General features: G+C 38.1%; 1 protein-coding gene across 7 annotated transcripts in view; it reads left to right on the top strand.

Annotated features, from left to right (window-relative positions):
* Positions 1 to 8,682: 8,682 nt before the first annotated feature.
* The window catches only part of nrxn1b (neurexin 1b), a 145,219-nt gene continuing 127,124 nt past the window's right edge, over positions 8,683 to 26,777 (top strand). For all 7 annotated transcript variants that reach the window (XM_084391482.1, XM_084391483.1, XM_084391480.1 and 4 more), the window contains exon 1: positions 8,683 to 10,103. In XM_084391482.1, coding sequence (XP_084247608.1) covers positions 9,407 to 10,103 — 697 coding nt within the window. In that variant the 5' untranslated portion in view covers positions 8,683 to 9,406. The remainder of the gene's footprint in view (positions 10,104 to 26,777) is intronic.

Here is a 26,777-nt window from a genome sequence, read left to right as displayed (position 1 = left end):
TACTTTACGATGGTGTCATCAAATTTGAAGTAGTTTAAATAAAGGAATATTTCCAGGCCATAGAAGATTATTCAAAAATAACTGGTTTGATCATCGTAAATGTATCATCCGTGTTTGAGTGCAGTGATACTGTAGACAATAATAGGTGGTAATATAATGCATAATTATAAAAAGCCATTAAAAATAAAATAAATTGGTTTGAAATCGATTTTTGATCTCAGCATCGGCAGCGCGGGCAATCGCGTCTCAGATAATCACATTAGAGTGAAAGACGACATACATGGTAGGGTATCATGTAAGTCTAAATATAATATTGACGTTTATTGTTAAGTGAAATTAAATGAGAATAATTTTCTTTTCAAAATTAAAAATAATGCAGGCGGATATTCAGGATGTGACTGTGCCCAATAGCAAACCACCCAACCAATCAATTCCCACGGGCACAATCAAGCCCCGCCCACATTTGTTCTTGTTCCTGAAGCGTTTCACTCGGATATACGGGACAACAGAGAAGAAAAGACTAGAGCAACTTCCGTTTCATGCCAACTTCTGGTGCTCTTCTCTGTGTGTGTGTGTGTGTGTGTGTGTGTTAAAGTAAGATAGATTGTGTCCAATCTTCAAAATTTTCATTTAAAGATATATTTCTTTATTATTTTTTTTCTAGGAGTGATTCTTGTTGTTAATTTCTTTGCATTGCATTGTACATTTTTTATTCAAAATAAAAAAACTAATTTCTCAAGACTTTGCCTACATTTGATGTCTTTATCGCTGAGATTTCCCTTCTTGTTGTATAATCTCTCAAACTCACTGATAACAATAAGAACAAGTTTCTTAAGAATTATGATCACATTTTGCTTACTACTTGAGGTACCATTCTGTATATTATTTTTTATTTATTTAATTTTTGACCTTTTAACCTTTTATGTTAATGTATTAAATGCAGTGCTGTTTCTTTTCTTTCAATAAAAAAAGATTTTCTGTCCAATCAAATGCTCTCTAGAAATGTAAATGCCCCGCCCCTACAGCACACTATAAAAGATGCCGAGGCTAAAATCAGTCACTTCATTATTGAAATGTATTGTTTGTCTGTTCTCTGAGGTTATGTGATCTTTAGGGTTAGGGTTAAGGTTCGCACAGAGACGTGAGCAGAATGGGGGGAAAATGTGAGGTCTAACTTATTTAAACTTGAGCGCCGCTTTAAACATGGACCTTTATTTTCATTAAAAATTCTTATTTCTGCTATTGTAGGCTCATTTTGTAAATGTACGCAATTAATCTGGACAAGGGCAATACGGTACTTTACCTGCTCGGCCAGAATCGCTCCAAGTTACAAAAAAATCCTGTGCACACCGCCACGCGAAATGGGTTCTGCTTCTGCATCCCATTCGCATACTATCCATCCTAAATAGTATTCGAAATTAGAATTAGTGTGTCCCAAATCATAGTTGGCTGTGTTGAAAGAAGTATTCCAAAGGTACCCGGATGGTCTACTTAGTGCAGATCCGTGCTCTAATATTGCCCACAACCCATTGCGCTGCGGACGAGGATTCGATTAGAACTACAAACTCGAATAAAAAGTGTTTAAAAGACTACAAACATGACGGATGTGCGAGACCAATGGTGGGTCTCAATTCGCACACTATCCGTCCTAAATAGTATTCGAAAATAGAATTATGGTGCGTTCAAGTCATCTCGTATAGATCGTATTTACGAGTTGAACGCACTTGAACGCCACCACAATGTCGTAAATACCAGTGGGGAGCTCGGGATTTTCTCTAAGCTCCGATCTTTACGAGTTGGGGGCGTGTCAGTGATTAACATGGCGGAATACACAATACGTAAAGGTATTTAGCTGTGATATTGTCAGGCTTTTCAATTAACAGCTAATCGCCAACACAGAATATGATAGTATTATAATATAACAATGCAACATGTAACGATGTGTTGGCAGTGGCTTCATAAATTAATTAAAAACATAAAAATACAAAGTACACCTGATGCACATTTCTTTGTTCTTCATTTTCTAGAACAAGAGTTTAAGAACCTTACTGTATTTTTGTGTAATTAATTAAGAGAAAGTACTCCGCCATTTTGCTCCGACGAAAGTGACTTGAACGCACATGCCGTTATAAGCACGACTTCCCACCTCATACGTACGAACTTCCCAGGAGGACTTGAACGCACCATCAGTATCCCAAATCGTATGTTGAAATGGTACCCGGATGGTCTACTATTTCCGGTCAGAATCCGAAGTGCAGATCGATGCCCACAAACCATCGCGCGTTGGACGAGGATTCGGTTAGAACTACAAACACGAGTGAAAAGTGTAAAAAAAAAAAAACTACAGACATGGAGGATGAGCGAGTCTGGCGGTTATGTAGAGAGGTTTAGATAAAGGGGTTTGAGTGATTAATTATCAGTATCTAACCTGACGAAAATTAATTTATTCAATGTTGTCTACATTATATTGCATCTGCAGCAGCATTGTGAACTTTTGTAAAGATACGTTAAGCCATTAACTTTTAAATGCATTGTATTCAAATTGCAAACACAAGAGGAGAGTCTCCGCATGAAAGACCCACGACTGGCAGATGAACGTGCAACTACATTTCTCTCCGAAACTGTAGGAAATTAAATTAGATTGAATGGAGGATTTTAAGATGATTGACAGGGCAGTTTACGGTGACAGGACGCACGCAACAGATCTGTCCGTTAAGATGACGTAGTAGGCTATGTCCCAAAGCTTGCCTAATCTTTTGCTACACACTCAAAAGTATGTACTTTTTCTTCACAAAAAGAGTACATACTTTTAGGGCGTAGTATAAGTAGGCGAATTGGGACGCAGCAGGTTAAGCAGAGCAGTAAAGGGGTTTGAGTGAGTAATAATCAGTAGCCATGCCATCTAACCTGACAAAAATATATTTATTAAATGTTATCCACATTATATTTAATCTAAAACAGCATTTTATAACGATGCGTTTGGTCATTAACTTTTAAATGCACCATTATGCAAACATAAGTAGAGTTCACCAAATGAAAGACCCATGACTGGCATATCAACGTGCTTTTGCATTTCTCTCCAAAACTGTAGGAAATTACATTTAATTGAATGTGGGGGATTTTAACTGTGACAAGATGATTGACAGGGCAGTTTACGGTGACAGGACGCACGTTACTAAGCGACAGCCGGCAGAGTCGCGTCCGTTGAAGACGCAATTATGACGTAGTATGTCCCAAAACTTGCATACTTTTCTGCTTCACACTCAAAAGTATGTACTTTTTCTTCTCAAAAACAGAAGGCCTACATACTTTTAGGGCATAGTATAAGTGGGCGAATTGGGTTCAGCCCGGCACCGGCACAACCGCCCACACCGCGATGACGTCATTTCATTTTTGCCGCGCGCTGTCCGTGGTGCTGCAGAGCCAGAGCTGCGTCACGTGACCCGGAGTGAGTATATGTTTGTGTTCCAATTTGCTTTTCAGGAAAAGAAAAACTCCACAATAGTGTTTCCACAGCTTTCAACAAGAGAACAAAAATATATATAGAGATTGATAACGGCAGTCAGAAGAGAGAAAGATGTCAATTTTACCGTCACTCACACAGCCGCTGTATTAGAAACACCCTCACAGCAGCGTTAACTAGGTTTTTTTTTTTAAAGATTTTAAATTATATAATATAATACTTGTAAAGATAACATAATACAAAGTATAGTGTTATAAAAGAAAAATAAATAAATATATATATAAAACTTTGCTGGATTTACGATGCTGATGACTGTTAAAACACGTCATGGAAAGGGTCCATTACAAACATCCTAACAACAGTTAACGTTATTATTTTATTTTATTTTATTTTATTTTAATTTATTTTGATGCAAAGGTAATATAATACAAAGTATAGTATTATTAATGTCCATACATTTAAAACAAAAAAGGAAAATCTAAAAAACTTTGCAGGATTTACGATCCTGATGACCGTTAAAACCAGGTTAAAACAAAATGCGTCATCACAGGCTGAGAAAGGGTCCACATCATCGCGGGCTTTATTTAGCAGACATTTTCTCCTCAGAGCTTCACCTCAACAATAACTTTGTTAAACTATCGTCTTCATCGCCCGACGAGAGCCACGGCGTGCTGGGTAAACCGATTTCCATGTCATTTCAAACAATATGCGATCTTTATGAATGCTGTACGCGCGACTATATTCTGCTGTAATCCTGTAAGCTTATTCACAGAAACAGATGCGCTTGTGCCGCGATGAATATAGTTTCGGTTTTGTACGAATGTATCATGAGTTTTCTGTCTTGAATGGATTCGGATGGGCTCGATTAATGCTGTTTGATGATGCATACGTGACTCACATTTTTTTTAAAAACATACATTAAACATGAATATATTTTAATCAGATTTTAATCTGAGGAATATGAGCTCGTGGGAGTTTTGCTGCGGATGGGGCGTTTCTATCGCATCTGGATCTCCATTAATGGCTAATAAACACTGCGCATCTGTATTATTATAGCCTACATCTGGAAATGAAAGTGTGAGCTGGTGCGTCTGTGCTTTATGAAGTATGTAAAATGACACGCAAACATAACAAACGAAACCCAATGCCCTTATACCGATTGCGTTATTGATTTAGGCTATACATATAATCTTTGAGACATAAGAATCAATCTTGATATGGACAATAATGTGGAATATGTTGTCATCCGGGATGATTTAATACAGATGCTGAAATATGTCAAAGAAATTTGGCTAGTTGTCACGTTTTTTTCTCCAGTAAATATCAGGTTAGAAAGGTTTATTTTCATTTTTTGTATAGACACATGCATTAAAGACTTATTTACAAAACTAATAGACATTAGACTGGAACAAAAGATTCCTGTAGTGGGGCATGTTGTCACAGTGGTCATCTGGTGCTTTGTATAAAACACTAAAAACCAACTTTCACAGCATATCCATTAATTAGCTACCATTTAAATTAACAAAGATTTATGAATAAAAACATTCATGAGACAATTTTTTTTTAAAAGGTTACTTAATGAAATGACAACAAAATAAAACCTGTGACCATTTTCCCTCATATAAATGTGACAACTTGCTTTGACCTGATATTTATATTTGGTTACACTTTATTTTAAGGTGACTGTCAGTATTACAGTGTAATTATACATTTAAGTACTGATTGATAATAATTAAATAATTTGGGGTTACACTTTATTTTAGTGTCCTTGTTATTATGTTACATGTACTTACCGTAGTAATAACAGTAAATTATGCATAGTTACATGCAACTAACCCTCAACCAAATCCTAATCCTACCCTAACCCTATAGTAAGTACATGTAGTTTATTACTCAGTACTTAATTATATAATTACACTGTAACAATGACACCTTAAAATATTGGTTTGGTTTAGGGAAAATTGCATGTAATTAGACATAATTTATAGTAATTACCACAGTAACTGCATGTAATGTGTAACAAAGACACTGTAAAATAAAGCGTTACCTTATATTTTTGGTAACACTTTACAATAAGGTTAAATTTGCTACATTAGTCAACATGAACTAACAATAAAATACTTATTAATATTGGTGTTAATTTTAACACATTATTAAAATCAAAAGTTAATATTATTTAATAGACCTGCACTAACATGAACTAACAATGAGCAGCTGTTTCTATTAACTAGTGTTGACAAAGATTAGTAAGTATTGTAACAAACATATTGCTCATTGTTAGTTAATGTCCTGTAATGAATTAATGGGACCTTATTGTAAAGTGGCAGTGCTTATTGCTTGCCAATATTTGTAATGCAAACACTCAAGCTTTAGTGAAGGCAGTGGTGAAAACAATAGTAAAACTCATGTTTGTCGTCAGTATTTTCCAACCAAATTCATCATCTGGTTAATAGAGACTCCAAGACCTGAAATAGATGAGTGAGATGAGCGGTGGTTCTCGCCCACAGGCCCTCAGGATGACTTACAATTACTTTAAATAAGACAGAACAAGCATGAAAATAAGCCAAAATAATTAAAACTCATATTATTATAAGCTTAGAAGTATAATAACGATAATGCTGTGAATAACTTGGGTAACACTTTATAAAACTGTTCCGTCATTAATGAATAACTACACAGGAACAAATGAGTAACGCATTATTAACATTCTAGTAACTAACTAACAAGAAACTCTGATTAAAGATTTAGTAAGTAATAGTACTTAGTTGAATGAGGTAGTTCACTAGCTAATCAATTTATTATATACAATAAAAAAGTAGGCTATATGTAACTGAATAAATCATTAATAACTGGAATAAGCATCGCATCTGAAACCTTTCTATGAGTCTGATCATTCTGAAGTTCAGTATATGATCCGTTACCTTTCCCTACTCCTCTAGTTTGTCGGATCCGTCGCCTCCGGTTGTTCCGGGATCTCGGAGTTAACAAATCAAGCAGTGCTCGAGATGTCATTCTGGGGTGTGTTTCCCGTACAGCGACGTAACTCGAACACTTAAATTACACTTTTATTTATTTTTTTATAATAATAACGTTTTATGAAATATAAACATTTAAATGGTGGCTGTCATTAAAACGTGCCAGATTTATTCAAATATGCTTTAAATATGTAAAAAATAATAATGAATATGTATTATGGTGCATATATTTAGCAGAATGCTCCTCTCTAGAGTTAATTTTTCTCTCTGACTGACGAGTTTATGGGCACTGGATGTGGTTTTTCTGAGGTAAATGTGACGTTACATGACATTGTTTACAAGCTGTTTTACTGACGTCTTTCCACGGTTGAAACACTGATTGAGCGATTCCATGTTACATGGTACGGACTTCGATAAGTTGTACTCTACCTCTTAACACACTTTCAGAAGCTCATTCATGTTTATCTCGCGCTGTAACTGCTGTTATTAAGGCGGAAGAGAAGATCATGTGCTTCTCTAGAGCTGAGCCAGAGCGATCTCACAACACAGCGATAAAACGCTATTTATGTTTTTGAATTTCGTAAGAAAATGGACGTAATTTGAAATCTGAGACTTTGTTTCATATTAATAGTAACAAAGCACAAAGATTATTGAGATTTATTGGATGGGATGCGCTACAATGTTACATTCATTCATCAGCTGAAAACAGGATGACTAGGCCTAATCGATTCTTGGGATTTAAGAATCGATATCGGTTCGTCACTACTAGTGACGACTGTTCCTCGAAACTCTATTGTCGCAAATTGGTCATTCAACCACGTTGGTTAACCCTTTAGAACCTGAAGCTAAAATAGGTGTTTTTCACATAATTTTATTTTTTGACTGTAAAATTCTAAAACAATGTGCTATCTTCATGTGCAAGGTGTCATCTTTTTCAGAAAAAGATAAGCTTTCAACAAATTACAGTTATTGACCATTATTGTGTGTGGTGAGTTTGTAAATAGAATTTAAATAGACAAAAAAAAAAAAAAACGAGAGTAAATCTACTGATTTTTATTTAGAAAAAACAGAAAAAAATTTACACTTTAAAGTTGAAAAATGACCTATAATACATACAAGTCTTTTTTGTGACATTGGGTTGCACAGTTTTCATTTAGGACGCTTTTTGTCATACACGCACACATACAAATGCACGCATACACATGCACGCACTACATGCTTAGATACGCGAAAGAGTAACGGCCATCCGCCTCCAAAATTTCATTAAAAATCATCCCAATCCCCTCTTCTGCTGTCTAACACTTCTTTCGCCATGTATTTGTTTGTTTCTTTTATTATTTTATGCAATCCAAAACACTCTAACCTGCTGTCATTAGTAGACGGAAAGCATGACATTACCGTAATAAGCCGTATATTGGCGAAAAGCGCATGATGTCTACTTTCAGGAACTATTTGAATTATTTTGATAGTGCAAACGGATGAAGAGTTACAGTGACATGAATACAGCTTGGTTGGCTGTGTCGGGTTTTAAAGGGTTAATGATGTCACGCAGGAGTAATACTGTAACTACTTTTAATGAATCTGTTTGAGATCGAATTAATACTAGATGTTTTGCTATAAATTACAGACATGACATCTGAGAAATACTTCTCATTTTTCTAAGTTATTTTGCTTTCCAGATTCAGTCATAGACTCGTTCTTACGCACTAGAGCTCGTTCACACACGCACACTCTTCAACAACGACGCTTTAAATCTCTTGACAAACTAAAAGACGTAAATGACATTTGTATGTATTCTAAATAAAAGATATAGATACTGAATGTCATCTTGCTTATTTTGCTCAAGATAATGATTTATTAAGTCCACGTCATGCAAACTAGAAACTCTTCTTCTAACCACAGCTCGAGATCTAGATCTGTCGTTACAAACACACAACTCTGCGATGCTGTTTGCGAATGTTCGTTGGAACGATGGTTTCGGGAAACACCGACTCGTTCAACTGCTGATGACGACAGAACTTGCGACCACAGTTGGCTACCGATGCTTCTGGGAAACTCACCCCAGATTATCAGCTGACCTGTTTTATTGTGTTTCTCTCCAGAGCCGACGAGGGATTGTGTTGAGGGATCAGAGATGACGTCTGCCGGCTTCATCGGAAACAGGATTTAACCCACAAACTCAGACACAATACACAGTGATGGCACATGAACGTGAATAAGGTTGATAACATGAGGACCATAACATGTCTCTAAACATCTTTTGGCTTCTGGAATTTGGAGGTTGTGTTCACGATATGTCCCAGAAACAATCTTTCCAAGACTGTGTTCACACTTGGCAGGTTTGGTTGAATTAAAGCGAACTTTGGTGCGTTCGTTCTGTTAGTGCGGTTCATTTGAATAAATGTGAACGCTGCCATCCGAACCAAACAAGCGGACCGAACCGCGTCTCCTCGCATCAGATCTTCTTTATAAGCTCTTTTCTAGTTCTCATGTGATAATATGTACGGATTTAACCCAGCACACAACATTGTTTTGAATGTTCGGTAAGTTAAAGTTAAAAATGACAGTGTGAACGCTATGTGAACCGGACCGTTCTCTTTTTTGAAATGAAAGGATTTGAAATGAATTTATTAAGTATGCAAGATTGTACACGCAAACATAACAAACGAAACCCAACACCCTTATCCAGATTGCGTTATTGATTTAGGCTATACATTTAATCTTTGAGACATAAGAATCAATCTTGATATGGATCTCATCCGTGATGATTTATACAGATGCTGGAATATATAAAAGAGATTTGGCTAGTTGTCATATTTTTCTCCAGTAAATATCAGGTTAGAAAGGTTTTTTCCCCCCTTTTTTGTATAGACACATGCATAAAAGACTTATTTACAAAACTATTAGACATTAGACATAGACTGAGTACAAGTGTGAACACACCCTGAGATATAAGCTCAGCTGCATCATGATTCCTCCAGTGTGCCGAAGCGCTGGTCTTCTGTGGATCGGGCTGGTGGTGTGTGCGGTGGACGCCGGGGCCGGTCTCGGTTTCACGGGTTCAGACGGACAGTGGGCCTCGTTTCCCATGTGGAACGCTTGCTGTGAGAGTCAAATGAGCTTCAGCGTGAAAACCAAGAGTTCGAAGGGCCTTCTGGTGTACTTTGACGACGAAGGCTTCTGCGATTTCCTCGAGCTGCACATACACACGGGGAAACTCAGACTGTGCTTTTCCATTTTCTGTGCCGAGCCGGCTTGCGTGCTTTCAGATGTTCTCATCAGCGACAACCAGTGGCATTCGGTCACGATTAGGAGGAACTTCAGAAACACCACCCTCGTCGTTGATGAGGAAATCAAGCGGGTGGAAGTTAAGTCCAAACGGCGGGATATGACCGTCTTCAGTCACTTGTTCTTAGGCGGGATTCCTCCCGAGTCGTTACAGCTGACATCGGACACTGTGAAGGATCACGCTCCCTTTATGGGCTGGATAACAGAGCTGAAAGTGAACCGTTCTGAGCCGGTCCTCATTAACAGCGCCGGGGTCAGCGCTGACCTCTGCGGCTCAGACAACATGTGCTTAAATGGAGGCGTCTGCAGTGTAGTCAACGACCAGCCCACATGCGACTGCTCTGAAACCGGCTATCGGGGAAGGGACTGCAGTGAAGGTAAGAAACACTGATAAAGGTGCAAGTCATGTGTAAACCAAGACTAATTCATGCATTTCTGCCTTTGTTTGAGTTCAAATTACTCAAAAGTTTGGAATTGGTTTTTGCAAGAGTGTCGTCTTCAAAGCTTTTGTTTGATCAAAAATACAGTAAAAATAGTGAAAAAATATTCCAATGTAAAACAGCTGTTTTCTATGTGAATATATAGTAAAGTGTAATTTATTCCTGTGATCAAAGCTGAATTTTCAGCATCATTACTCCAGTCTTCAGTGTCAAATGATCCTTCAGAAATCGTTCTAATATGATGATTTATTATGAATATTTCTGATCATTATCAATGTTGAAAACAGTTCAGCTATTTGTGGAAACATTGATACGCTACCGCTTAAAAGTTTAGGGTAAGATCTTAAAAAAATAGAAATGAATTATTTTATTCAACAAGTATTAAATTGATGTGTTACAAAATATATTCACATAGACAACTGTTCTTTTAAACTCTAATAATATTTCACTGTTTTTACTGTATTTTTTTATTGAATAAAAGCAGCCTTTGATGAGCAGAAGAGACTTATTTTTACTTAAGTAATCCAATCTTTTGACCACCTATTTATTATTGTCCTACATAAATCACAGAGATCTTTGACGTTTGTAATGCACTTTGTCTCATGGTTTGCTTTCGTTCAGTAAAATAAGATCCAAGACTGATGAGCTCAAGTTTTCCATTCATTGTCAGCTTTGATTATAGTACATAAATGAGCAATTATGGGTTACGCTTTATTTTACAGTGTCACTGTTACATATGTTACATGTAGTTACTATAGTAATAACTATAAATTATGCATAATTACATGCAACTAACCCTCAACCAAACCAAACTCTAATCCTAACCCTATAGTAGATGTAGATGTACTTAATATTACTCAGTACTTTACAGTGTAACAAAGACACCTTAAAATAAAGTGTAACCCAATTATGTGTGTATAGGCCTATATTGTAATTAAATGTGGCATCGTAATTACAGCACTGTATTTTGTTTCAATGAAAAATGAAGTATGTAGTGCAGGATCAAATACTGTTGGTCATTGTATAGATTAGCTATAGACTGGATCAGTCTTATAATGATGTTGAATAACGCCTGTAGCTGAAATCTCTGTCAGAAGGTTTCTCTTGTTTTGAGTGCATGGACATGGATGCAGTGTGCAGACAATAGTGTCATTAAACACTGAGAAGATCATCATTAGTGGGTTCAAAGGCAGGAGAGAAGCTTTCTTTGTACGCTGGAAGGTCTTTTCTACTGTAGCACAGAGACTCGTCATAAAAAAACTACCCACATTATGGATATTAACACATCTAATGTTTCTGTCACTAACAGCAGCTGTTTTGTTGCAAATTGCATTCACCACACTTTTATTATCAGTAGCAGTTTTGACGAGCACAGACTCCTTAATAGATTATACACTAATCGCTGATATCTGATTAAAAATAATTGATAATTGGCAAGTAAGATTCAGTTCACACGAGTCTGTAAAAAACAACACAAATTATATTTTGCGTAAAGAAAATGAATTCTGCTATTTTAACCTTAATTCTTACTTCACTATTTTGTGGTTTATTTAAACAAAAACTCTTTATAAACTCTTCTTTATAATAAGCTCATTGGTCACACTTTAGATTAGGGTCCAATTCTCACTATTAACTAACTATTAACTATTACTTTTGCCTCAATAAACTCCTAATTACTGCTTATTAATAGTTAGTAATTAAGGGGTGTAGAATATGGTCATGCAGAATAAGGCATTAATATGTGCTTTATAAGTACTAATTAACACCCAATATCATAGGAATATGGATGATGATAAGCAATTTAATCAGAGCATTGTGCTAAAGTAAAAAAAGAAAAGAAAAGAAAATAATTCCTTATGTATTAATTATGAAATGTTTGAAGTAATTAGTGTTTTGTGGTTGTATTCATTGACATTGTGGTGGACTTTTAATAGATAAAATAGTAAACTGTAGCCTATATTAAACTAACCATGTTTCTAACATATAAACTTATTTCTCTTTTTAGGCCTAACATGATAACACCTTGAAACACAATGTACTAAAACGTTCAGTCCTGTGTTTTTGAATGTTGTGTTGCCTTACCCCTTTTACTTTAGTTGTGTGAGTGTAAAAATAACAAATATGGGAAATGAAAGTACACAGATGACTAGGTTAGAACCTTGTGATTAACAATGAAGTAATCATTAAAACAAAATTTGCTTTACCTAGTAACAGAAGGGTTTGCATTAGTGCTGTAGCGGTGCGTCGATGACGTCGACGCGTCGACGTCAAAATTACGTCGACGTCATATTTTTTGCGTCGACGCTTCTTTATTTATTATTTATTAATTTTTTTTGCACCATTCCCGGAGGTACAGCTCGCCACACACACACCGCCCGCCGTGTTATTCTGCCATGTTTTCTCCCTTTCTTTCCAAACCGCGTCAAACTCCAGTCTCCTTTCTCTGCAGAATGCCATAAATCCGCTCAACCAATCACAGCGCACCATTCCACGCATTGTAAACAGTAACGGTGGCGCTCTGACACCCGGCATCCTAGTTTTCCTTATCTACTTTGCACTTTTTGATCAACAAACAAACAAAAAAATTAATACATTTGACGGCATTGATGAACCTGTGGTGGATTCTGCCGTAGGGAAGAAACGTAAGCCATCGAAATCTAATCATTTACGTGAGGAGATTAAGAAGATGATGCACGCGGGAGGAAGAGAAATGCCGACTGTTGCTTGTTCTCACACGACAGCGTCAAACTTCTGTCGAATGCTGACACGTTAACCCCAGGGGATCTTTTAAAAAACTTTCAATTCTTGTACTCAAAGTCAACGAAAACCGAGCAGGACCTAAGCCATTTTACAGCTGATCGCCGTCAAAAAACGCCGTCGTTCAGAAGGTATTTCTTAGCGATGGCTGATTGAATGTAGCCTATGTTTAGTCCAGATTAGTATTGACCGAGTTCAGAGGCTGTCATATGTGGATCAACTTACTTTGTTGTGTATTTTCAACAGTTTCAATGTGAAAAATAACTTTTATATTGATTCAATGGATTAATTGCATTAAAAAAAAAAAGGATTTATCACATTTATACTATATTATTCAGAAGTAAACATTGTAGCTGACAGTGTGTTTATGTCAGAATGTTTATTTTTAAACCACAACCCTCTAAGTGCTTCTTTTACCGATATATTTAACATATCTTTTGCATTTCTCATCCAAACAACGTCAAACTTGGCACTGCACTTACTCGTGCCCAGACAGCTGTCGAGTTTGAAATCCATCGGAGTAACGGTTCGACAGAGATATGTGCATAACAGACAGGATAAATAATTCAAATTAGTCGTTAGATTAGTCGACTAATCGATAAAATAATCGCCCGACTAATCGTTTAATTAATAATCGTTTACCCCAGCCCTAGTTTGCATATGAAGAACCAATCAAATTCATATAATTTTGCCATACCTCCCTATTCTATAAAAACTGTTGTATTCGTGTTAGCTGGTGGGATTCTCAATGGAATATGATCCTCCGGCCTTGCTTCTTCTTGGGGGAGATTCTCTGAGAACTGCTCGAGAGATCCTCCGGCCGTGATTAAATAATTTAGAGGACATTTGCTGAAGTCTTTTTGTCGATTATTCCTGCGCAGGAAGTAAGCTAGTTAAGGGAACAGGTATTAGCACCCAGCCGATGTCGATGTGTAGACGCGCTAGAGTATAGGATTAGACTCAGCCGCCGTCGATGTGTAGACGCGCTAGGGTATAGGATTAGACTCAGCCGATGTCGATGTGTAGACGCGCTAGGGTATAGGATTAGACTCAGCCAGTGTCGATGTGTAGACGTGCTAGGGTATAGGATTAGACTCAGCCGATGTCGATGTGTAGACGTGCTAGGGTATAGGATTAGACTCAGCCGCCGTCGATGTGTAGACGCGCTAGGGTATAGGATTAGACTCAGCCGATGTCGATGTGTAGACGCGCTAGGGTATAGGATTAGACTCAGCCAGTGTCGATGTGTAGACGCGCTAGGGTATAGGATTAGACTCAGCCAGTGTCGATGTGTAGACGTGCTAGGGTATAGGATTACTATCAGCCGCCACCGTCGATGTGTAGACGCGCTAGGGTATAGGATTAGACTCAGCCGACATCGATGTGTAGACGCGCTAGAGTATAGGATTAGCACCCAGCTGACGTCGACGTGTAGACTCACTAAAGTATAGGATTAGCACCCAGCTGACGTCGACGTGTAGACGCGCTAGAATATAGGATTAGACTCAGCTGACGTCGATGTGTAGACGTGCTAGGGTATAGGGTTAGACTCGGCCGATGTCGACTGTAGACGCGCTAGAGTATAAATATTATAGGACGTAGTTAGGTTTAGGGAAAAATCTATGACAACATACAATGAACAATACATCTTTACAACATTAATTCATTTTTGTTCTTGGTAATTTATCAATGTTTAACATTAAAAGTTTACATGACTTAATGCCTTTACATAATAGTTAATTTCACATTATAAAAAGGTCCAGCCATATTATAGTACTTTTATTTTGTAAAGAGCCTACGAATATAGATTCCACTTCTAAGAAAACGTTTTATTAGTATTAATGTAATGGTCACCAGCTGGAGTGCCCTTGAGAGCCACCAGAGGGCACTCCACATCAGACTATTGTCATTCCCTCACAAACTACATTTCCCATAACTCACTGCCCGGACTCATCCCTGATTGCATCCACCTGTGTCTCATTACCTTGTTAGTCTCAGCCTATTTAAACAATGTACACTCATTCATTCCCTGCAAAGTCTTGTATGTCTCACTGCATTTCTGAGCGTGTTTGTATCCTGTTTCTCCCGTCTCTCTTGATTCTCTACCTGTCCCCTCGGATTTCTCTCTTTGCCTCAGCCCTTATCTGTTATTGTTTGGATTGTTTGTTTGTGTATGACCCTTGCCTGGATTTGGATTACGATTGTGGATAACCTTTGACCACACCTGAGATTTTCTAGACCTTGCGCATTTCACAGACTTTCCTGATTTTGCCCTTATTTACTTTTTTTGGACTCAATGAGCTATCAAAGAAGACTCATCCGTGATGGTCCTCGAGGTTCACTCATCGAATTTATGGACTATGCTCTGTTGTTAGCTGGTTCCTCCTTCACTGTTGGGAAGGTTGAGGAGGACTCTTCCTCTGAACTTTCTTTTGGGGTGGGAACCATGCAGCAAGCTCTGATGGCCACCGAGCTTGGCCCATCACAGTCACCAGCATGCCCAGGTCTGATGATTGCTAGTCCTGTGTTTTATGTACCTCCCTGTCCTTTGGTTCCCACACCAGAGCCTGAGATTCCTCACGTCATGCCTGCCGCGCCTGTGTCAGCTCCGGAAGATACAGCACTCATTCATAGCCGCCACGGCTATTTTGAGTGTGTGGGCAGCACACACATTGGCTCCAGCCCATGAGCCCTCGGCCAAAATGGCTGCCGCCCTTCCAGAGTCTCGTCCCGTGATGGCCTCCACCACACCTTTGTCTTCTGACAAGATGGCAGCTGCCACGCCTGTGTCTTCGGACAAGATGGCCGCCGCCAAGCCGGTGTCTTCGGACAGGATGGCAGACTCTACCCCTGTGTCTTCGGACAAGATGACAGCATCTACGCCTTTGTCTTCGGACAAGATGGCCGCCTCTACACTTGTGTTTTCGGACAAGATGGCAGCATCTTCGCCTTTGTCTTCGGACAAGATGGCAGCATCTTCGCCTGTGTCTTCGGACAAGATGAAGCCTCTACGCCTGTGTCTTTGGACAAGATGATAGCATCTACGCCTGTGTCTTCGGACAAGATGAAGCCTCTACGCCTTTGTCTTTGGACAAGATGGCCGCCTGTACACCTGTGTCTTCGGACAAGATGGTAGCATCTACGCCTTTGTCTTCGGACAAGATGAAGCCTCTATGCCTGTGTCTTCGGACAAGATGGCAGCATCTACGCCTTTGTCTTCGTACAAGATGGCAGCATCTACGCCTTTGTCTTCGGACAAGATGAAGCCTCTATGCCTGTGTCTTCGGACAAGATGGCAGCATCTACGCCTTTGTCTTCAGACAAGATGGCCGCCTCTACACCTGTGTCTTCGGACAAGATGGCAGCATCTTCACCTTTGTCTTCGGACAAGATGGCAGCATCTACACCTGTGTCTTTGGACAAGATGGTAGCATCAACGCCTGTGTCTTCGGACAAGATGAAGCCTCTACGCCTGTGTCTTCGGACAAGATGGCAGCATCTACGCCTTTGTCTTTGGACGGGATGAAGCCTCTACGCATGTGTCTTCAGACAAGATGGCAGCATCTACGCCTTTGTCTTTGGACAGGATGAAGCCTCTACGCCTGTGTCTTCGGACAAGATGGCAGCATCTACGCCTTTGTCTTCAGACAAGATGAAGCCTCTACGCCTGTGTCTTCGGACAAGATGGCAGCCTCTACGCCTTTGTCTTCGGACAAGATGGCAGCATCTACGCCTTTGTCTTCAGACAAGATGAAGCCTCTACGCCTGTGTCTTTGGACAAGATGGCAGCCTCTACGCCTGTGTCTTCGGACAAGATGGCAGCCTCTACGCCTGTGTCTTCAGACAAGATGGCAGCCTCTACGCCTGTGTCTTAGGACAAGATGAAGCCTCTACGCCTGTGTCTTCGGACAAGATGGCAGCCTCTACGCCTGTGTCTTCGGACAAGATGAAGCCTCTACACCTGTGTCTTCGGACAAGATGGCAGCCTCTACGCCTGTGTCTTCGGACAAGATGAAGCCTCTACGCCTGTGTCTTTGGACAAGATGGTGGCATCTACGCCTTTGTCTTCGGACAAGATGGAAGCCTCTACGCCTGTGTCTTTGGACAAGATGGCAGCCTCTACACCTGTGTCTTCGGACAAGATGAAGCCTCTACACCTGTGTCTTCGGACAAGATGAAGCCTCTACACCTGTGTCTTCGGACAAGATGGCAGCATTTACGCCTGTGTCTTCGGACAAGAGGAAGCCTCTACACCTGTGTCTTCGGACAAGATGGCAGCATCTACGCCTTTGTCTTCAGACAAGATGGAAGCCTCTACGCCTGTGTCTTTGGACAAGATAGCCGCCTCTACACCTGTGTCTATGCCGGTGTCTTCCGACAAGATGGCCACCTCTGCCGGAAGCGTTGCATCCGCCCTGGCCCCCTGAAGCGCCCCCGGATCAGCCCAGGCCCCCTGAGCATCTGGAAGCCGCTCTTTTGAGGAGGGGTTATGTAACGGTCACCAGTTGCAGTGCCCTTGAGAGCCACCAGAGGGCACTCCACATCAGACTATTGTCAATCCCTCACAAACTACATTTCCCATAACTCACTGCCCGGACTCATCCCTGTTTGCATCCACCTGTGTCTCATTACCTTGTTAGTCTCAGCCTATTTAAACAATGTACACTCATTCATTCCCTGCAAAGTCTTGTATGTCTCACTGCATTTTTGAGCGTGTTTGTATCCTGTTTCTCCCGTCTCTCTTGATTCTCTGCCTGTCCCCTCGGATTTCTCTCTTTGCCTCAGCCCTTATCTGTTATTGTTTGGATTGATTGTTTGTTTGTGTATGACCCTTGCCTGGATTTGGATTACGATTGTGGATAGGCCTAACCCTTTAAATAAATACTGCATTTGGATCCTCAACCTTCGTGTCTCTGAGCAGTTCGTGACAATTAAGCAACAGAAAATATACCAGCATTTTTACATCAAAGATTAATCCATTAGATTTCATTGCTGTTTCCAACCAATCTCACCTCATAATAATATTTCTCAGGTGGAAGAAATGACTAATATATTTGTATTTTAATTAATAAATGTTATAAAGAGGTGTTGATCATCACCTATACAAGTTAAATTATGCATCAGATAATGTTAACATATGCACTATTTACCGTATTTTCCGGACTATAAGTCGCACTTTTTTTCATAGTTTGGCTGGTCCTGCGACTTATATTCAGGTGCGACTTATATATCAAAATTAATTCAAACTGAGATGAACTAAGAGAAAACATTACCGTCTACAGCCGTGAGAGGGTGCTCTAGTTGGCGGAGTTGTTCAAAAGCGACACCAAGGATGAAGAAAATGATGTGGAATGAGATTGCGGGAGCTTGGTGAACTTGTTTACTGGTAACTTGCTTGTTGGACTCGCTGGCTTATGTTAATTTAGCCTATTCAACCTCCCAGGTATATGTTCTTTATGCTATTGTGTAGCTGAATAACTGTTAATGTGTTGGGTTAACATACCGGACACCTATTCAGCCTGTTGTTCTGTGTATTTGAATAACTTGCCTTTCCAGATTAAATGTCTGTTCTTGGTCTTGGATTTTGTGAAATAAATTTCTAAATAAATGCGACTTATAGTCCAGTGCGACTTATATATGTTTTTTTCCTCTTTATGACGCATTTTTTGACTGATGCGACTTATACTCCGAAGCGACTTATAGTCCGGAAAATACGGTAATGTTAAGAGAGTAGTATATGTGTAAATTAACTTTAACAAAGATACAGTATAGACTGTATAGACTTCTTCTTATCTAATGCATAATGTAAGCCTAGTGTTAATGAAAACAGCCTAATTGTAAGTTTTACCTTTAATGAACATCATAAAACAGTTTAAAGTAGCAGTTCCAGAATATGATTTTAATTCCCGTTCAGGCCGAGAATAGCACAGTACTGTTATCATGTAAAAGTTATCATGTTGTATAACAGTGAAGTCCAACTGGTTTATAATACATATAACAGTTGTGTTTCAAAAAGATGCTCAGGCTTAGTTTTTTTTTTTTTAGATGAGTAGTAGGCCTATGTGGTAATACATGCAATTTTGATCCTCTTCTGTATTTTTCTGGGAATGCTGTCATATGATTATTACATTTTCATCTGCCTGCTGTTAGTCATTTCTCTGCCATTGGAGATGGCTTTGCAAGCATTTTATTACACAAAAATATTCATCATGAAATATCAGATGAAAACATTCATTACATAGTGCCTAGTAGTTGCCTACAATCAGTTGAGCAGCGTAAAATACATTGTCTTAAAAAAAAGAAATTGGATGAAAAAAGAATAAAAAAAACAAAAAAAAAAACGCAAGTGTGACTACCACTTTAAACAATAAAAAAGGGAAAGGACAATTCTCCGGAGGTGAAGCCACAGCACTCCCTGCCAAACACCAGATAAATATATGGGCATTTCTCAATACCAAGTACACAAAATTCGATTTTAGGCAACAATAAAACGAAATATGTTATTTAAAACCACTCTGTTTGCCCGTTTAGTAACAGCCACACAAATGTGGTTCAGGCAACACTTACATTGATTATCTTCACTGCTGCATATATATTTATAACAGAACATAATATGAAACACAACCCTGCCTCGTTTACATTTTAAGAATATAAAACATATTAATATGTAGTTCAGGCAATATGTGCAAATGTATAATTGTCAGTTTAATAAAATTTGATTAACTGCCTTAGACATTGTTGTATTGATTAAATAAATAAAAACCTCAACTCTGGCGCTCACGTGTTACTGCCCTGGAGATTTTAGCTACAGAAATAATCAAACACACCCTAACCTTAGACAAGCTAATCAAGGTCTTTTTATTATTTTAGCATATAAGGGGCCGTTTACATGACACTGTTTCCAACTAAAACTGGAAACTTTTTATGCGTTTTGGCCGTTCATTTAAACAACAACGGGCCTGAAAATGGAATTGAAAACGGGTTTCGAAGTGCACATTTTTGAAGATTATATCGTTATCGTCTCCGTGTAAACTACAAAAACACAAGTCTGTGAAAATGGTCAATAGGGGAGTAGTGTTTCTTTACAAAGTGACATCGCCATCTACTGGCCTGACAAGCAATTTTAGTCATTTTGGCGGATCCGTGTGAAAGTATCGTAAATAAATAAAACGCAAAAGAAAAACGTTTCTGTTTTAAATACATCGTTGTTGTGTAAACTTCCCTTTAGAATGTTGCTGTAATACTCAGTTACTGCATCTTTTATATATTTACATACCCGTACACAAATCTAACAATGAAAAACTCAATTCATAGATTACAGAATTTAATAATGGATTACATTTACAGCACCCAGTGTACTATGCATTCATTTTTTTACTCCAAAATGTAATACTTGATTTATTTTTCTTTATAAAAATCCATAATCACACACTTAATTCTACCTCCAGTTAAATCTGTGCCTTCACCATATTTTAATGACAATAATTAATAGTGAATAATACCAGAACAATAATTAAGCATCTTTGCATAATTTAGTAAAATGCAGTAATCAAACTGAATTTATACATATACTTACCCCCTACTTTTTATTACGGAAGGCATAAGAGGCCATTATTATGACTTATTGTGACTTTTTTATCATTTTATGGTGATTTCAATCATTAAAAGCAGTTTAGTTGGGTTGTGAGTTCTTTGGGCCATTAGGTTAGTCTTGCTTTGATGCATCAAATCCAAGTACTAACTTAGGCTGTATAAGACCATATATATGTCATAGATTTGCCATTGCCAGTTGGCTTGTAATACACTTCTAACACTGCATTATTTTGATGTGTTCATTTTGTGATACGTAACCACTTAGTAGTTATTTTAATTGATCAGTGAGTATAAAAGATTCAGTAATTACTAGTTGTATAATAGTGAAGTACTCCATTAATCAATTTGCCATTATCTACAAACTAGTTCATTACTCTTAATTATTAGTTACTACTGGTGACTGAGGAGTAAATGCTTAGGCTAATATTCCTTGTTATGTATAACTATGGATCAATATCTTTTGAAATATATAGGCTAGCCATCCAGTTATATAATTAATAATTATATCAATGATGTTTTTTTTTCTCAATGAATGAACAGGGTTGTATTAACCTTGATACAAAAATACCCGAAATGCCATGAAATTTTGTTCATTTGCAAGAACCGTCCAAATGTCACTAGAATGAATCAGATTTTCCAGCTCTACATGAAAATAGAAAGCCTTGAATATCTTTGTTTACCTCATGTGATATAATACATGAAACACAAATGTGACAATAAAACAGTTTTGATGTGTCTACCATTATAGCATTGCAGAAGCAAACCCAGCGATCGACAAAATGTCCTGTCTCATGTCAGATTTACATGGAAAATAACCTTTTTTTAGCTTGTTGCCTTATCACGTCACGACATGGCGTTATAACAGTATCTTTTCTTCAAGCTCATATGAAATAATACTGGGATTATGTTTGCTTTTCATGTTGTGAAAATCTGAGGTGTTATTTGACTTAACAACACATTATAAAGTTAGATCAATAGCTACATCTTTCACCATAAATCAGTGAGCTGATGAATTGAACCGCATGTCTGTTTATCTCACTGCTGTATCTAGTATATATATATAAAGCTCAGAATGCTGCTTATTATTTGAAATTTGAACTCTCCATTAAATGATTTAAAAAGCTTTTTTCATTACTTTGATCAGACGGAAGGATTACAGGATTTGGGCCTCTGTCTCCATCTCTCTCACACACAAATCACTTTGATTTGCTAAAATAATTACTCTGATGCACTGATCTGTGCTGTAATTCTAGATATCAAACATCACATTATGGACAACTTTTACTCAACAACATCTATCTTTCTGATTAATTTCATGCATCAATGATTTATCTTTTTTATCTTTTTCTCTATGCTGCGGAAATGTTATTTAATATGATGTTATTCATTTAAATGAATTTAGTTCAGGGCAACTGTACTGGCACAGCTATTTCTGCATCATAGCAGAGTACATTTTCGATTTCAAAAACAATGTAATAATTTATTGATAACAAATCATTATTCTTCCACCAAACAATGTAGTTCTTTAGCAACATTTGGAAGAATTAACTCCAGCATCCCTGCGGAGGATCCTACAGAGGATAGGATGGATGGATGTGCGTTGCCATGAATTCCAATATAGAAGTCCTAAATGAGCAAATACCTGAACTTCCATGTGGTTCATGGAGAAATGTTTGGCCTGATCCTTATAGTCAATAGCTATGTTTCCATCCACCTATTTTTATGTGCATTTTGGGATATCGCTTAAAAAAACTGGATGGAAATGCGCATAAAAGTCTAAAAATGTGCATAAAAAAACGCATTCACTCAATTGAGTTGGATAAACTTTTTATCCGATGAGAAAACAAACATGCGCATAAACTACGATGGAAACATATTTACCGAATAGTTCCTCGATGTCGATGGGACGGCATAACTGGACTAAACAGTGGACCAATCTCATTGCACAGAATCTGAGGCTACGTCTACATTAATCCAGATAAACATGCGATGTCACGTGTTTTTTAGGCTGAAACATTTTTTTTGTCACATACAGAAAACATCTCCTCACCATCCACTAGCTTCCTGTCCCCTAAACACACTGTAAAGAAACGCGGTCTCTGTAGACAGCCCAGGCTCCACAAACAGCAACAAAAACAAACTGGCCCAGCCTGGACCACGAAACATAAACAGTGTTCCAGCCAATAACCGACAAGAATGATTTGGGGGTGGGGGGCCAGTGCGTGTGCACATGAAGTGGGGTGTGGGGGGTGGAGGAGAGAGAAGCATGAAGAGGGAAGTTAGCTAGACTTGCAGTGGTTCTCAATTCCAGTCCTCGTGACCCACTGCTCTGCACATTTTGTATGTCTCTCTTATCTGACACACTCAGTTCAGTTCATGGACTCTCTCCTAATGAGCTGATGATCTGGTTCAGGTGTGTTAAATAAGGGAGACATACAAAATGTGCAGAGCAGTGGGTCACGAGGACTGGAATTGGGAACCACTGAGCTAGAGGAGAGATGTCCTAGACAACGACTAACGTTAGAATTATATTCTCTTGAATTTTGATATGGCCGACACACAACGTTCCGATGAACAAATAGTAAAGAAGAGTGAAAAGAATAAGGAACGCGCAAAGTCCCGAATTTACAAAACGCCTTTTTCAAATTTATCCACTTGAGAAAAAAGTGTTTTCAAAAAGCTCAGTGTTCACTGGACAAAAACGGCGTCTCAGTGTGGACGGAAGGCCAAACGTAAAACGAAAACGTATTAGTGTGGACAAGGCCTGAAATACTGTTTTGGTTGTTCTGAAATGCCTGAGCAAAGTCTGTCGTCAAAGTGGTTCAGTATAATAACCCCCCAGAACAGCACGCATCCGTCTCCGAAAGCAAGATAACTTTATGGTGTTTTGTCTGCATGCTCTGAGGCGCGAGCAATTTATATACAAAATTATTATATACAGTGGCTTCTCCTACTGCAGCAACTTTCATTTTTGTTAGTGATATTTAGCGCCAGTGTGATGACGGTGCTAAGATGACGCCATCACTACCGCGATAACGGCAGCATATGAAGTCTTTAGAAACTGTTAATGGGCTTATGTTTCTTTACATTTTTTATTTATGGTTTTGTGTTTCTGTTGACTATGGTACAGTCTGTTAGGTTTATGATACAAATGTTTAATTTGGTTCATTATTCTATAACATTCATTTATAATAAGTTTAAGATATGCTGTTTGAGTTGATTGCAGATAGGTGCACATATCGGCGGTCATCACAACGTGTTCTGTCTACGGTAGTTTCCCTTTGGTGTATTTTTCCCATTAACCACACAAAGACAAGTTGTAGTTATGCATTTTTGTTGTTTATTATTTCAAATCTGTATTTATCCTCCCATTGCAAACAGTAACCCCACATGCTGTCTCACCATATCCTGTTCCTGTGACTCCTCAAAGGAGGGGGCGGGACCACATCTTCCCTTTTTCTTGTGTTGGGTTAAACCATTTCTAAATAGTACTAAGAGCAGGCGCGCTCAACTCGCAAATTAGTTTATGGGTGCGAGTAATAAAAAACGTTTATCAAAAGTAAAGATGAAAAACCGCACTCTCAGGTTCTATTTTCATACATTTATTATTACCATGCCCTCACAGACGCGTTTCGGCCTAAGCCATCATCAGTGTGTACCAGAAATCACCGAAAAGATTGTTTTTTAAAAGAAACACATCGCAGGTGAACCTCATTCCGCAAATCATCAGCACCTTCAGGTGCATCAAGTTACCAACATTGTGGAAACACCAGGAATAACACAACATACCATATATAATGTCCATGTGACCCTTATGAACAATTTATACAAAAACAAAAAATGATATAAAAAAATATATATATATATATATATATTAATAATAATAATAATAATGAAATAAAATAAAAAAAATAAAATAAAATAATAATAATTTCGAATTACATGATTTCATAAACAATTCAAAGGCAATAATTCATTTAGACCATTAGGGTATACTATTTGAACTGTATAAAGAAATTAATTTCAGAATACATGGTAAATACATTTTTACATGATTTCAATGACAAATAACATGATTTCATAAAAAACAATTCAAAGGCAATTCTTCATTTAAACCATTAGGGTATACTGTTTGAAGTGTATAAATCCAAAATGCCTCTCGCTGAAGAAGGTAACGCTCCCTATTTCCACCCCGTTGAAAAGGTTTAACTAACTCAATGCCTTGAAATTTCAAAGTACAGATATCATGTCCAAACTCATTAAAATGTCTCGCCACGAGTTTAATCTCGATATCACTTGATATCATGATTGCGTATGTTACTTTTGTGTTCGTGTAATCTTGTTCTTAACTCTCTTTTTGTTTTACCAACATAACAGAGCCCACATGGGCATTTGAGCAAGTAAACAACAAAGGACGTACGGCAAGTAATTCTCCCTCTCACAGAGAATGTCTTGCCGGTCCGTGGATGTGAAAAGGAATTACCCATAATCATCGCATTACAATTAATGCAACTCCTACAAGGGAAATTGCCCGGATCAAGGGCTGTAAGCCAATTGGTAGGCGAAGTGTAAGAATCAGCTCTAACCAGCATATCTCTCAAATTACGTGATCTCTTATAAGCAAAAAGCGGAGGGTTTTGAAAAGTCTGGCCAATCTGTGTGTCACTCGATAAAATATGCCAATGTTTATTCACTATTGACTTGATCTTACCCGAAAGGGGAGAAAATGTCGTAGATAAGACAACTCGATTATCTGAAATGACTGTTTTTTTCTTAAAAAGTGATTCACGTTCAATACCACGTACCCTGTCCAAACTCGAGTCGAGATTCATATTATCGTAACCTTTTGAAAGGAACCGGTTATATACTACTTTCACCTGGTTTTCAAATTCTTCATCAGTACTACAAATCCTTCTTATACGCAAAAACTGACTAGACGGGAGGCTTTTTTTCATAGATGGAGGGTGATAACTTTTAGAATGTAAAAAATTATTCTTATCTGTGGATTTACGATATACTGTCGTCTGAAGAGTCTGTCCAGTAGATCTAAAAACCTTAACATCAAGAAACGATATAGAAGACATACTGTATTCCAATGAAAATCGTATGGAGTCAATTCTGGAATTTAAGAATTCGTGAAATTGATTAAGTTCTTCAACTGTTCCACTAAAAACAAAAAACACATCGTCAATATATCGAAACCAACACTTCAAACAATGATGAAAAATGTTACTTGAAGAATACACAAAGTCTGCTTCAAATTTGCCCATGAACAAGTTTGCATAATTAGGGGCAAATGGAGATCCCATCGCCGTACCTTTCACTTGATGATAAAAACCGTTTTCAAATTTGAAATAGTTCATGGTCAGCACTGTATGTGCCAAATCCCATAAGAACTTTGTAGGAGGCTTATCAACATCTCTAGATTTTAAATAATGTTCTAAAGCACATAAACCTAAATCATGTGGAATATTAGTATAAAGGCTAGTTACATCCATAGTGCATAACAAATCAACATCTGATACATTGACATTCATCAGTTTACTCAAAAAATCAGTAGTGTCCCTTAAATATGAGGGTAATGTCCAGACAATTGGCTTAATGTGCCAGTCTACATACTGAGAAATAGGCTCAGTTAAGGATTGGCAACCGGCCACGATTGGACGGCCTGGAATAGTTCCCTCGCATTTTTTGTGGATTTTCGGCAAGGTGTAAAAAACCGGTCGTACTGGATGAGTTTGTAATAAAAAGTCAAATTCCTCCTTAGTGATGTAATTGTCTGATTCGCCACCAATCAAAGTTTTTTTTATCATATTAAAGAAGCGACTCGTGGGATCGCAAGTCAGGGAGGAGTAGAATTCCTGGTCTCCGAGTTGATTAAAAATTTCATTACGATATGAATCTTTGTCTTGTATTACAACAGCACCACCTTTGTCGGCAGGCTTGATCACAATTGAAACATCTTCACTAAGAGCCCCCAAAGCTTCACGTTCTCTGATCGAAAGGGTCGGGAAGAAATGCCGATCTCTTGTGAATAGGTGAAACCATTTCTATTAATAGGGAAGGGAACTTAACCCTTGATGTAGGCATGGAAAAATGTCTTATGGTTTTTACTTTAGTTAAAGTTGCCGAATGAGTTTATTTTATTTATTTTTGGAAGTTAAATGGTCATATGTTTAAGGTTTTTGGGATTGATGCCCCTGCAGTTGGTACGGTCTTGGTTGTAATGAGCCTGTCCTAGGCTATATAAGCCGGTCTAAA

This window comes from Rutilus rutilus (genome assembly GCF_951802725.1).
Source record: "Rutilus rutilus genome assembly, chromosome: 20".
NCBI classification, from domain to species: Eukaryota; Metazoa; Chordata; class Actinopteri; order Cypriniformes; family Leuciscidae; genus Rutilus; species Rutilus rutilus.
Note: the sequence above shows the minus strand (reverse complement) of the source record. Positions and strands in the feature narration are given on the sequence as shown.